Genomic DNA, 13,799 nt, shown 5'->3' with positions numbered 1-13,799 from the left:
TTATTTTGGCTAATCCATAAGAATAATTATACTATTTCATTAATCATCATTTTGATCATAAAAGTGGAGTATATGGTTACATCAAAAGAATAAAAAGGAAAAACAAAAAGGTAACAAAAGGTAAAAGCCAAACCTTACTTTTTTGTACATAAACCACAGACAAAAAGAATCTTAATTTACCAATTACAATCAAACAACTTCCAAAAATTAACAAAAAAAAAATTCCACAAATTTTTTAATTTTTTTCTGAAAAAATATATAAAAACAAAAAAAATTTAATATCTAATTAACACCTATCCAGCACCGCCGCTGCATATTCCGGCGAGCGACACCGGAAACCTATTACAAAGACTCTCCGCCGGCGATTCTCCGTTGCCACCATCTTCCGCCGGTGGAAGAACCCTCCCATCAGCAAAAAGCATTCTCCCGCCGTTCCTCTGCGGTTGCTCAGCCACAGCCACCATTCCCTCAAGCTCCGCCGCCGTTTCGTAAAACCCGCCGTCGCCAAACCGCCGCTCCACCTCCAAAAAATCCCCTAACGAAGCCGGTCTTGCGTCACTGTCCCTACACAGCTGCCACCACTTTCGCCGCCGCTCCGCCGCCACCGATGCGGCGGCGGCGGTCCTTTTCTTCTTTTTGTTAGACGCATTCCTAATGGTTCCAACGGCGCAAACTCCGGCGTCGGAATGTGTGTCCCGGTGCTGCGACGGGACTCTGAATGTTATCGCCGGAAAACTCACTCCCATTAGTGTCCCCAATGTTGTGCTTCTATCATGAAAAAATGATCCTGTAGACTAAAAAATTCACAAACCCAAATGAAAAAAAATTAAAATTTTACACTAATAAAACAAAAAAGATTGAAAATTTAGATTCTTCAAATCATGGGTTGTTGAAAAAATGACAAGTTCATTGATTAAAAAAATAGTTTTTTTTAGAGAAATTTGAGTGTATGGTGTAAAAAGAGTGAAAATTTAGTTTTCTAGAATATTGGGTTGTTGAAAAATAAGAGGAAATTGAGATTGATGATGTTGATTAAGGGAAAATGGATAATGAATATTGATACCTCAGTGTCAAGATCAGATGAGGAAATGGAGGAGATGGAGGGTGAAGATGGTGGTGGAACCAAATCATTAGCTGGATCTAGCATTGTTGTGTTGTGTGAGAGAGATGGATTTTGAAGGTTTTAGGGGAGAGGAGTTAGTGGAAATGTGAAAGTGTTGAGTTTATGGTTTTATATGTGTTAATCAATCATGGTATGTGACTTGTGAGTGAATGAATGGATGAGAGAAGAAATATTGGGAGATCCATGAAAAAAGGAATGGACTGTGTTTGAAATGATTATATAATATTGTTGCTACACAGCTTAGGTCATGAGTAGGAGTGTTTTTCGACCTCTGGATGCGAGAATCGGACTAATGGACCGGCTGAAATGTTACTCGGTCTGGGAATGAATATTTTTTTTATTCGATACCAAAAATGATACTATATTGGATATTTATTGAATCCTTTTGTCAGTATTTCGGTCCAATTTTGGTTCAAAAATGATCTGTTTCGGTCCTGTCTGAATTTATCCGATTACTATTTTGCTCCGGATCTCGGAATAACAAATACCCTGACCAGACCGGACCGATAACCGCCGAGTGTGAACAATTAATGTTATGCACTAAATTTAATTATTTAATGTTGTGAAACTAAAAAAATGATTTTTTTATTGTTAATTTATAAATATAAAATATAAAAATAAAAAGATATGTTGCTTAAATCCTATACTAGTACTTTCAAATCTGAAACATTAATGTAAGCAAATTGTACTGTTTTTAGTAATCAGATCTAATATAGCATTATTAAATACTCCTATAAGATCTATTGTTGATAATTTTGTAATGGAAGCATTGATGATAAATTAATGATATTTGAAAGCTGCAACAAATCTGAAGATTAACTGTTAGAGCACGTGAGAAAAAAAAGTGAAAAATAAGCTGTTTGACTGAGGGAAAAAAAATCCTATTACATGATGTAAGTAAATTAAACGACAAAGACAGTTTGAAAATCTTCAATTTAAGACAAAGGTAGGTTGAAAAGGAGCACTATCACATGATGTAATATCCCAACTGATAGTATATGTCTATCTACATGACTCAACTAAAAGGTTAATATATGCTTAATGCATTGCTCACTTTAGATAAACTTCTCTCACTACCATCCAACTAAAAGTCACAATTGGCAACACCCAACACACAATTAGACCATTCAATTAGTCAATTATTATTATTATTATTATATTTTTCATTTTTCTCTATATGCATTTTAAGTTTATAAAGACTTTTGGGCAAATGAAAATTGTACTTATTTTAACAGGTTAATTTTTATAAGTGTTTTTCTCACTTTCTCGTAAAAATCCAATATGTCTCTCAAATACATAATTATATTTTCAATTCGTCAAAACATCATAAAAATTTGTAATTATATTTCTGAAATTTATTGTGCGCGATAAATCAGAAATAAAAACAGAAACAAATACAGAAAAACTAATATTAATTGACATCAATTATTGTTATAACATACTATATAATATCATATAGTTTTTCTCTATAATATCATTAAAAATATAATTTTAGATATATAATAATTAATGTAAATTTAACGTTGCATTTCATCATCAAGTGATGGTTAAGAATGTTTCAACATCTTCAAAATATATTCAATCGCTCTCACAATCTTCACATTCACCTCGATCGAACTTTAGTTTCGTAACAGTGAAATGTAATTCACATAACAATTAAATCTTCGTCCGTATTTAACTCAAACTTGTTGAATTATATCTTCTCTTCGTTGTCAATTAAGGATGAACGATAATAAATCTTCACAACTCTTTGTTTTTCTGGCTGCAAGTTCTCTTGTATTGATTTTAGATCGACAAGATGGGTGATCTCTGTGAACCTAAATTAAATAAGGGGTTTCTCACCGTTGAAGTAGACAAAAGCAAGATATGCATATTTAAATATTTTATGTGTGTTCTGTGTGTGTTTATGCTAACAAATATATTGTGAAACTTATATTTATATAAGTTTTAGATCAATATGGACCTTAAAAACCCAATCTTACCTTAAAGGATATTCTAGAGATGTACTTCCAGTTGATCTTATTTCGCTTTGTAAAATCAGGGTGTATATGAAAATTTATTTTTGAAAAAACCCATGTTAGCATTTTTTTTAAAGAATATGGGGTGAGTTCGAAAATGTATTTCCGAATGAACTCATTTTCGTATTATTTAAAAGAAATTGGACTGCGTCCGAAAATGTATTCCTGAATTCAGCCGTAACTATTCACACATAACCTATTACAGAAACAGAGCATGTTATAATACACAAAACATTAAAAAATTTAGAAAACCGAAATACATATTAAAATGCATGAAAATGTATACAATTAACATTGTTAATATCAATCCAACTTTACATATAAAACTAAAATGAATCAAAATAAATGTCACCATATATATATATATATATATATATATATATATATATATATATATATATATATATATATATATATATATATATATCTTTCAATCTCGCTCAACTTGATAAATTCTTCCATTCTATAAATAAAAACGATTCGACCAAGTTTCAACTTCCTTTGTTGAATGAGTTAACCTCTCTAGTGATGTCTGTGGTATAGGGCATCCCATATTCAATTAAACTTGAACAAAATATAGTGGTTTTGAAAGTAACGCGATACACATGATGCGATCGGTTGGGTTTTGAGGTGGGGCACTCCAAAGTTTGAAACAAGGTTTCCAAAAATGTATATATTGTCAAATCAATACACACCATATTATATACACTTGCTATAAGATGACTCATTTGAAAAAAGAGCATATATTTTTCCTCTAGCATCAAACCACAAACATAAGGAATAAGAGATTCATGAATTGCATCAAAACACTCTTTTTTTCTCGTATAGCGTTGCATATGATTCTTTATGCGCATTTAACTCCATGATAAGTTATTGGCTGACAAGTGTATGATTATACTCTCCTTTATCGAGCAAATCTGAAACACCGATAACTATATTTACCACCATCCTCAACATTTACAATTCATTCAATGTATTTGTGCATAAAAATTGACATCTCTTCAATGTGTTTGATTTTTGGTAAAGGTGGTGTATGAGATGACTCTCTAATACGAGCACCTTTGAAAACACTTTTTGAGATTTTAAAGTTGGAGAATCTGAAAAAAAGTGTGTCGACACGTTCTAAAGCCCAAGTAACATTGTCCTTTTTTTTTCATTTTCCAAAAATGTAAACCCAACTGAAAAAAAGTTTTTTCAGTAGAAGAAACACCAATAATTTCCAATAGTTGAAGTGTGTACTTATTATTCATATATGTTGAATAAATAATGTGTAAAGCGGGTAATTTGTTAAACAACTTTATGGAATCAGGATGACTCCAAAAATATCTCGAACGGGTTCTCCATCCTCACACACTTGGTACATAGAAACATAATGGTTATTATCCAAAAGCTTCGATAATCGTTGTATTTCAGTTTTATCCCCTCTAATCACCTTGTTGTTTCGGGCACGAACATTGTATAGTTGCTTGATACTTGAGATATTTTGAGGTTTTTTCCGTTTTAAAGTTGTAATGTTTAATGTCAAGTCAAAAACTATTTCCTTCTCTCCATCCTTAAAGTGACATGCAATGGGATGACCTTCTAACTTGAGACACATGTCATTATTATGTATACCGCAAATCACATTAAACCTCCATGTATTATTCACCATAAGGTATCCGCGCAACTTAAAATAACACTCACGTTTCTTTGTTTTGGTGTCATCCATTTTGATTTCTCGATAGGACTTGTGTACTTTCCACTTCTTTTGTATCTTAGTGTCACAAATGCATGTCTTATATTTGAACCATTATCTGTCTTTCCGATTATAATGCCGAACCATAATTTTCCAACCTTTGTGCAGGTCCTTTAGAGCATATGATCACGAATAACAAAGTCTTGCTTATTTGTAAATTATTTTTCAGATCTACCTTGACATCATCCAGTTTGACATTTATAGACACAATAGGTTGGAGGAAAACATCATAGTGCATCATATCTAAGGCCCATCATTACAAAAAATATTCAAAATTGACCAAATTAAACTCTAGATTAATCTATAAAAATACAATTCTGGATGACATTCATCAAAAATCCAAAAATGTATTTCCGAACGCAACATTCGTATTTTTAGGTTGAAAAACTAATTTAATGTAAGTAATGAGGAAGAAAATATATGTACATTATCTTAAATTTTAACTTCTTTTGTTCCTTTTGATGTGAAAAACGTCACAAATATTGTTTTCAAATAGAAAAATTGATTGATTATGAAAGGAGATTTTTGTAGGCTTTGGAGAAAAGTGGTGTTTTTGATCATGAGGAAAATAAACATGCAAGGTGTTATTTTATTAAATTTTCAGCTTCACATTTTTAAAAATGCACTACCAAAATAATCACTAAGATGAAAAATTTATGCAAAATGATAAATTTTTTTCTTTCAAATTTCCGTTTAACAAATCTGAAATTACAACTCCGTATTTGTCATTGAATTATCAAATGAACAAAATTATTAAAAAGATTTGTCCAGAGATACACTTTCAAACTAGTTTTTGGAGATTTAACGTGTCTTGATGTGAAATGGATGTGTCCAAACATGTATTTTCAAATTTATGAGGGTATTTTCGAATGTCCATACACCATTAAGAGTGAGAGAAATAATTATGTTATTTTATTTTAAAATCTTTGTAATCTAGAAGTTAATCCGAAAATCCAAATTTATAAGAGTATTTAACATTTGGAGACTAATGAACAGGCATTCACAATCATTAATCTATGTTGGATTATATTATCAATGAAATTTTTAGTCATAGTCAACTATATATTACAATATCTAGAGTCAAAACAAAGGAAAGACTAAAAAATCTTAATTCATGTCAAATAAAAAAAATCTTAATTCATATCAAACAAAAATAAAATTTGTCTACAACAAAAAATATTGTATTTTAAAAAAATTCACAACATTTAATAGGTATTATATAATTTTCGCCTATATTAATACTAATTACTACTTTCAATTGTCATTTAAAATTATGAGTGAAGATCCATTTTGGTCCTTCACAAATATTACACGAGTCAAATTAGTCTCTCACAAAAAAATTGACCAAACTTAATCTTTTATAAAATTTAACCGGATAATATTAGTCCTTCTGCTAATATTTTTCTCAAATCGGTTTTATCTTATTTCTGAACCGATTCTTTTCATACTTTTAAACCGTGACTGGACTGACACGTTGGATTTTTTTTATTTTTTATTTTTTAAATACTAAATTAATTTTTATTTTTAATTTCATTTTTAAACAGATATCAATGAATAATATCAAAAAAGCCAAATTATTTCTTATAAAGTAATTTTTAAATAAGTAATTTTCATGATTTCTACTAATATTAACAAATTTTATACATAAATTTTTATCTATGATTTTCACTTTACAACTAGACAAATCAATTTCTATCGTTAATAAAGTGACTATCATTTACAACTAGAAAAATAAATTTCTATTGTTAGTAAAGTTGACTATTATTTACAACAAGACAAATCAATTTCTATTGTTAGTAAAGTGACTATCATTTACAACTAGATAAATCAATTTATATTGTTAATAAAGTGATTATCATTTACAACTAGACAAATCAATTTCTACGGTTAGTAAAGTGACTATCAATAACAACTAAACAAATCAATTTCTATTGTTAGTAAAGTAACTATCATTTACAAATAGACAAATCAATTTCTATTTTATTAAATTGACTGTCATTTAATCTGAAGAGACTTAGGTTCGAGACCATATAGATACAAATTTTGTATTTTTTATTTTAAATTTAGAATTATTTAAGATTAACCACATGGGCCTGAGGTCAACTCCTTAGAAGAAACAATTTTGGTTTTTTTATATTATTAATTTATAACTATTTAAAAATGAAATTAAAAATAAAAATTTTAAAAATGAAATTAAAAATAAAAATTTTCAAAATGAAAATAAAATAAAATCCAACGTGGCAATTCAGTCACGGTTTAAAACTAGAAAAAAACCGGTTTGAAAAAAATATTAACAGAAGGACTTAAATGATCCGGTTAAAATTTATAAGGGATTGAATTAAATCTATTTTATTGTGAAGGACTAATTTGACTCGTATAATATTTGTGAGGGACCAAAATGAGTCTTCACTCTAAAATTATTTAGCAATAGTATTAATGCAAATCCCTATTTATTATATGTTCGTGTTTTTTTTAACTTCTCCTTTTTTTTAAGAGGTTTGACCGTTTGACAATTCTCATCATGGATTCCATGAAGTTATTTCTGTTGCCTACTTTTTTTTCTGATATATTTGTAATTTTTTGGTTTGTATAATCAATATTTGAATTACATAATTGTCAAAAATACATTTCATCTACCTTGACATTAATAGGCTTAGTCCATCTATTTTGTCTTTTTCTTAATTTTGATCCCCTATTTTAAAAATCACTATTTTAGTCTTCTTTTTGAATTTTTTATGCAATTTTTCTCCCCCTATTTTTCTTTTTTCTGCTAAATTAGTCCCTATTTTTGTCCTTATTTCAATAAAAAATTCAAAAAAGAGACCAAAATTATAATTCTAAAAATGGGGAGACCAAAACGAAAAATAAAATAAAATAAGAGGACCAAAATTACAATTAAGTCATTTTACATTTATATTTTATACAATTAATTTTAGTTATAAATTTCTATTACAACGATTACATTAACCTCTGCAGACGCACTGAATATTTAAGTAGTTTCATGTAAAAAGTTTGTGGGACAGATACCTTATTCACGTTGAATCCAAAGTTGCAGCACAAAAACCCTGAACCCATTACCAACTACCAAAACTCAAAATATGACAATAACATGACTAACCTTGCAAGCCAAGTCATTTCCCTGTCTATGTACCCTTATTTTCTCCTGTAATTAATGTCACATATGCAAGCTATCTCTATAACAGCATATTCTTTACAAGGTCCCATGAATAAATTGGTTGAGTATACTATACCCTAACTGTACATATTCAGGGCCTGAATCATACAATGAATATTATATAATCTGCCACATGCTCTTTGTGATGGTGATAAGCTCTCTGAATTGATTTTGACTCCACAATTTTACTTCAATAAACAATATTAAATATCATGTTCATTCCTAGGGAGGAATGAAAAATTTATTTGCCCCTAAAGTTGAAGACCAAAGTTTATATGATGAGATGTGATAACAAGCATGCTTGTGTTATATGAACAAAATTACAATGTACACTATCAGAGTAGAAATCAACAGTTTAATTCTACTGTATCACAAAGATCCTCGGAAATATTCAAACCTAGCCTGAGAACATAAACTTAATTGGACAAATTTTACATGAGGGGAATATCCTGGATATATTTGTTCCACATTTCAGTTGTAATAGAAACCCTTAACTGTGAAGCAAGTGCAATTTCATCAGCATTAAAACTAAGACCCTGATACTGGTTTTGGGTCTCGACATTTGTTTTCGGATGTGTTTCAACCTCTGATGGAGGTAGTGATTCTACCATTGTAAATGATGCATCTTTATCATACATCTTAAAAATCCAATCATCTGGTTTTTCCCCACGAATGTAATTGTGTAAAGCACAAGCTGCCACCACTAACTTAACCTGAGTTTGTAATGGGTATGAAGGAGCTGCCATCAATATAGGAAATCGCTCCTTTAAAGCCCCAAAAGTTCGGCCAGTGACATTTCGTAATAATGAATGTCGTTGATTGAACAGCTCACATGCATCTTGTGGGTGGTAACCACTGGTAAAATCCTTGGAGTGGTAGGGAGTACGAGGATATGGAGCAATGAAACCCGGCACATTTGGATACTTGTTGTCTACCAGGTAGTATTTACCTGTGTCATAAAAAATGTTTAATCCAAATTACAACTACAACCAAATAAAAGTTGAGAACAACAGAATTAAAATATCTTCAAGTCACTATCTTCAAGTCACTGCAGATAAAGGATAGGTGATAAAAATTGATTCAGAGGTATTTATTTCATTTTTCAAACCAAGTTAATGGACATGTGGGGAGAGAACATAACATCAAGTAACCCAACATTTGTCAAGAGGAAGAACTCCAATATAATTGCAACCCAAATCATGATTGCTTTATACAGATAAGTTATAAGTGTTACTACCTTCGGGGACCTGCAATTTATTCCTCCTGGTGATTGCTGAATTAAAAACTTGTAAGTTTGTAGCAGACCCTTCCCAACCAGCTAAAACATAACAAAACTTGAGGTCAAATGAGCATGCTGCCAAAACATTTTGTGAAAGTAACCCGTCCGGATTGCGGAAAGGTCCTTGTTCATCTACACCAACTGTCACAGGTACATATATACCATCAACTGCTCCCACACAATCCTATAAAAAGAATAATAAATAAGATCAATGCTGTGTTGTTAATTCTGGATAGCGGAAAATATCAGTTTGCTTGTTCAAATTTCACTGCACAGAGCCCAAAATTAGTTACGCTTAACCAGTGGCAGAAAGGGGTCTCAAAAAATATTTCTCACAGGGAAATCACAGTTAAATAGAGTCTCTTTTTATTTTACCATCGTTAAACTGAGGCTAACTTATACATGACCTCCGAGAACTTGAGACGCCTCTGATAGCACTATAATAATTCGGAATTTTAACAAAAACCTATTGTTCTACGATACATATTTAGTACAAAGGGTTGTCAAATAGAGGCAATATAGAAACCCGGTAACACTCTAGCAAAGCGAAATTTGAACAAACCACTATTTTCTACTATCCAATACTCATGTGTACTAAACAGCACTCATGTGTACTAAACAGCGTATCATGGAACAATAACTACTTATTCAAATTCCAACACAATGTGAGACACAATCAATCCCAAACAACATGCATATCAAACAAATTGATCAAAACCTTACTTTAAAATACGGAAAGAATCTACAATCTTCAGAGATTAATTCATGAACATCCAAGCTCGGCGGCTGAAAATACTCCTTCGAAATCGACATAACCGCATTCAAAACATTATTAAAATGCCGACTAATCGTTTCGCCCGAATAATGAAACAATTCCTGAACAGCCCTAATTCTCAAATTATGCCCAATAATAAACATAAACATAGCTAACTGCTCTTCAATTTTGATCCTATTAGTGTCACGCAATAAACCCTTAGTTTCTAGAATATCACATAGCTTGTAGAACACTTGTTTATCCATTCGGAAATTATCCAAACAACGTTGATTTGGACCGTTAAGTACTTCATCAACGAATTTTGCACCAGTAGATGATAATCGAGTTAGTTCCTTGGGTGCGTGATTACCAGTGACGACGTCGTTTTCTTCATCGGAACTCTCCATTGAGGAATTGGAACTGAAATTAGAATTGAGGAAATTGAAATTGAAATTAACGGAATGTGGCGATTTTTAGGGTAAAAATTGAGATGGAATCGATAGTTGGAAGAAAAAGGAAAACGTGAATGGAAATTGTTACCGTTTCTGGCGACCGGCGACCGACTCCGGTAGGGCTTTCCGATGGGTTTGGGTTCTTTTATCGGCGGTTGAGTTCAGTGAGGCACCAAAGGTGCTTTTTTCTGGTACAAACCCAAAGTGACAATGGTTACATTCGCTTAATTTCTTATTTTTCTCTATTACTCCTTCATTTATAAGAAAAAATTTTCTTTTTTTTTTAGATATATTGAATCATACATAATCATAATAAAGCAAAATGAGTTTATTGGCAATTTTGACAAGTGGCACATTTCTAGAGCCCTTATTATTTTAAATGTTTCTACTTAAAGAAATATTTCTAGATTTTTTTACCTATCTGCCCCAATAATGAAAAGATAATACCAACATGCCATGAAATGAAAAAAAAATACTCAAATGCCACACTTTTAGTTCACGTCCGTCCAGGGGTTGGCCGGACCGGTGAAGATTTTTTTTCCCCAGTTGGGGTCCGTCCAGGGGTTGGCCGGACTCTAACTGGACCTTTTTTTTTTGTTTTTTTTTTTATTTTTTTTTATTTTAATTGATTTAAATCATTTTTAAAAAAAAAGGAAAAAAAAAAAGGGCCAGTTAGAGTCCGGCCAACCCCTGGCCGGACCCCAACTGGGGAAAAAAAATCTTCACCGGTCCGGCCAACCCCTGGACGGACGTGAACTAAAAGTGTGGCATTTTGGTGTTTTAATTTTAACATGGGGCATATTGGTATTATTATTTTAGAATAGTGGCAGGTAGGTAAAAAAATCATATTTCTATTTTTGTTAAGTTATTACTTATTTATTAATTTAGTAATTCATTTTATTTCAATTATTATTCATTCCCTATTTCCTATGCTCTTGGACATTACATTATTCTATTTTAATTTTCAACTTATTGATTTCCTATTTTCTTGAATAACACCCTTTTAATTGGTTTATTACATTTTTTTATTTTTTATTATTGATTCCTAATCTTTTGGATAACACTTTTTAAATGGGTTAATGACCACATAATTCTCACTTGCACGTTACTCTTGGATAACACCCTTTTAATTGGTTTATGAAATTTTATTTATTTATTTATTATTGATTCCTATTCTTTTGGATAATACTCTTTTAATGGGTTAATGACCACACAATTCCCACTTGCACGTTACATTATTTTTCAACTTTTCAGTAAACATTCGCCGCCTACGGCAAATCCCTGATCTTCTTCATCAATTCATTCCCTTGATTCAATGTATCTTTCTCAATCATTTCAACCGACCCTTCATTTCGTCCATCGTTCTTCGAGGATTCTGCTTCTATGGGTTTCACGATTCATTCTCTTTAATGGTAATTATTCATCTCCCAATTCCTAAGCAGTGCTTAATCAATATTGTTTCTTTCTGATTATTGGTATTTCCTGATTATTGTGCCCATCTATAAATATGACCAATTCATTTTCTGGATTATCATTAACCTCTAATCCTTCTATCGGTTGCTTCGGTTTTTTTCAATGGCTGCTGCAAGACGCGATTTTGTTGTTGAAATCACTCCGGCAAAAGAATCATGGGATGTTGTTGTTCGAGTTATTCGCTTATGGTTTGTTCCAGACATGAATTCGAAACAAAAATATTATGCGATGGAAATGATTCTAATGGATGAAAAGGTTGTTATTGTTGATTCGTTTTTTAATGCTTTGCATATTGGTTTCAATGTTTTTGTTCTAAATATTTCATCGTTTTTGATTGACAGGGTGGCAAGATTCAGGCTTCTGTTCGAAAAGTTTTGCTCTATCGATTTGATAACAAAGTTCGAGAGGGTAATGTTTATAACTTTAAACATTTTGGTGTCGCCACTAATACTGGAGCGTATAGGACCATAAAACATCAGTTCAAATTGAGTTTGCAGAATTCCACAGTGGTTACAGAATTTGGTGCTGATCTGATAACTTTCTCCCCTTACTCATTTGTATCTTTCCCATAGATAGTTGTGAAAATTGACATGGACTACTTGATTGGTAATTATCATTTAATATTAAACTCCGGTTTCCATCAAACTATGTATTATGAGTTTCAATTTGTGTTATCTGGTATTTTCGTTGTTTTCAATAAGATGTTAATGTGTTAGGTCTTATTTGTGAATTAGATGTTATGGCCATTTTGTCTGGAGTTGGACGTGAACGAGTCTATGAAAGGAATGGAGTAACTACTAAGTTTAAGGTCATTGAGTTGCAGTCTAATCGGTGAGCAAATATTTTTTAACTGGTATAAAATTCAATTATTTTTTTTGTCATGCTATGTTTGGTTTTTGACTTAAGTTGCTTCTTATTTTTTTATAATTGTAGTATGAAGCTTGACTGTACACTCATTGGACCATATGTTGATGAGCTTGATGCGTACCTTGAATCGGGTAACCGCGACACTGTTGTTGTGCTTGCTCAATTTCTGAAAGTCAATATGTATAACGGAAAAATCCAGATGCAGAATGCAATGAATTGTACCAAACTATTGTTCGACCCAAAAACACCTGAGGCAGATAGTTTAAAACTGAAGTAAATTCTTTAAAAATCTTATATACATTTAGCAATTCATTTTGTTCTATTAATTTTTGTGATTTTTTTGAAATTCCATTATTGAATTTCCTACTTTGTTTTCTTTCTTATTAGTGATAACATTGGATCGCCCACTCAGCCATTTAGTTATATGAAGGATGTTTCTGAGATGAGTTTAGAAGAGGATTTCTTAAATTTGAGTTAGCGCAAAACAATTGAGGAGCTAAAGGACTGTCAAGATGTAACTTTTGCTGACACTTATGCCTCATAAATATTTCTTATGTTATAGGTTTATTTTTTAATGCTATTTCATCTCTTTTTTTTGTAGAACATGGTTTGTGTTGTGTTAGGCACAATCAAACATGTTGTTGGTGGCAATGATTGGTGGTATGCTGCATGTGTCTGCAACAAGGCAGTCATTGTAGATTCCAAAAGGTTTTTCTGCCCAAAGTGTGAACAGCATGTCTGGACAATAGTTGCAAGGTGTTATTTCAAAATTGTTTAAACTTTTCGTGGCTAATTTATATATTCTAAAATTATTCAATTTCATAACTTTGTTAAATATATAGGTACCATGTTAAAGTTAGAGTAATTAATGAAACAGACTCAACTACTTTTGTGCTTTTTGATCGTGATTGTTATTTTCTAAC

The 13,799-nt window shown here is 31.4% G+C and overlaps 4 protein-coding genes across 4 annotated transcripts; 2 read left to right on the top strand and 2 right to left on the bottom strand.

Annotated features, from left to right (window-relative positions):
- Positions 1 to 158: 158 nt before the first annotated feature.
- On the bottom strand, positions 159 to 1,329 carry LOC131598768 (uncharacterized protein At3g17950-like). The gene is made up of 2 exons (XM_058871338.1): positions 1,064 to 1,329; positions 159 to 794 (listed from the first exon to the last, which is right to left on the bottom strand). Exons 1-2 carry the CDS (start codon positions 1,145 to 1,147, stop codon positions 294 to 296), a joined length of 585 nt encoding a protein of 194 aa, XP_058727321.1. The 5' UTR covers positions 1,148 to 1,329; the 3' UTR covers positions 159 to 293.
- Positions 1,330 to 8,335: 7,006 nt separating this feature from the next.
- On the bottom strand, positions 8,336 to 10,779 carry LOC131598766 (uncharacterized). Its single transcript, XM_058871337.1, has 4 exons — positions 10,625 to 10,779; positions 10,054 to 10,504; positions 9,289 to 9,514; positions 8,336 to 9,000 (listed from the first exon to the last, which is right to left on the bottom strand). The coding sequence occupies exons 2-4, from the start codon at positions 10,489 to 10,491 to the stop codon at positions 8,483 to 8,485; spliced, it is 1,182 nt and encodes a 393-aa protein (XP_058727320.1). The 5' UTR covers positions 10,492 to 10,504; positions 10,625 to 10,779; the 3' UTR covers positions 8,336 to 8,482.
- A 1,017-nt stretch (positions 10,780 to 11,796) lies between these two features.
- LOC131598765 (uncharacterized) lies at positions 11,797 to 13,638 on the top strand. Its single transcript, XM_058871336.1, has 6 exons — positions 11,797 to 12,264; positions 12,351 to 12,615; positions 12,744 to 12,840; positions 12,943 to 13,149; positions 13,264 to 13,390; positions 13,478 to 13,638. Exons 2-5 carry the CDS (start codon positions 12,600 to 12,602, stop codon positions 13,352 to 13,354), a joined length of 411 nt encoding a protein of 136 aa, XP_058727319.1. The 5' UTR covers positions 11,797 to 12,264; positions 12,351 to 12,599; the 3' UTR covers positions 13,355 to 13,390; positions 13,478 to 13,638.
- On the top strand, positions 12,112 to 12,581 carry LOC131596750 (uncharacterized). The gene is made up of 2 exons (XM_058869493.1): positions 12,112 to 12,264; positions 12,351 to 12,581. Exons 1-2 carry the CDS (start codon positions 12,112 to 12,114, stop codon positions 12,579 to 12,581), a joined length of 384 nt encoding a protein of 127 aa, XP_058725476.1.
- Positions 13,639 to 13,799: the final 161 nt, after the last annotated feature.

The sequence above is a fragment of the Vicia villosa genome, linkage group LG4 (genome assembly GCF_029867415.1).
Source record: "Vicia villosa cultivar HV-30 ecotype Madison, WI linkage group LG4, Vvil1.0, whole genome shotgun sequence".
NCBI classification, from domain to species: domain Eukaryota; kingdom Viridiplantae; phylum Streptophyta; class Magnoliopsida; order Fabales; family Fabaceae; genus Vicia; species Vicia villosa.
The sequence above is the reverse complement of the archived record's forward strand: the minus strand, read 5'-3'. Positions and strand labels throughout refer to the sequence as shown.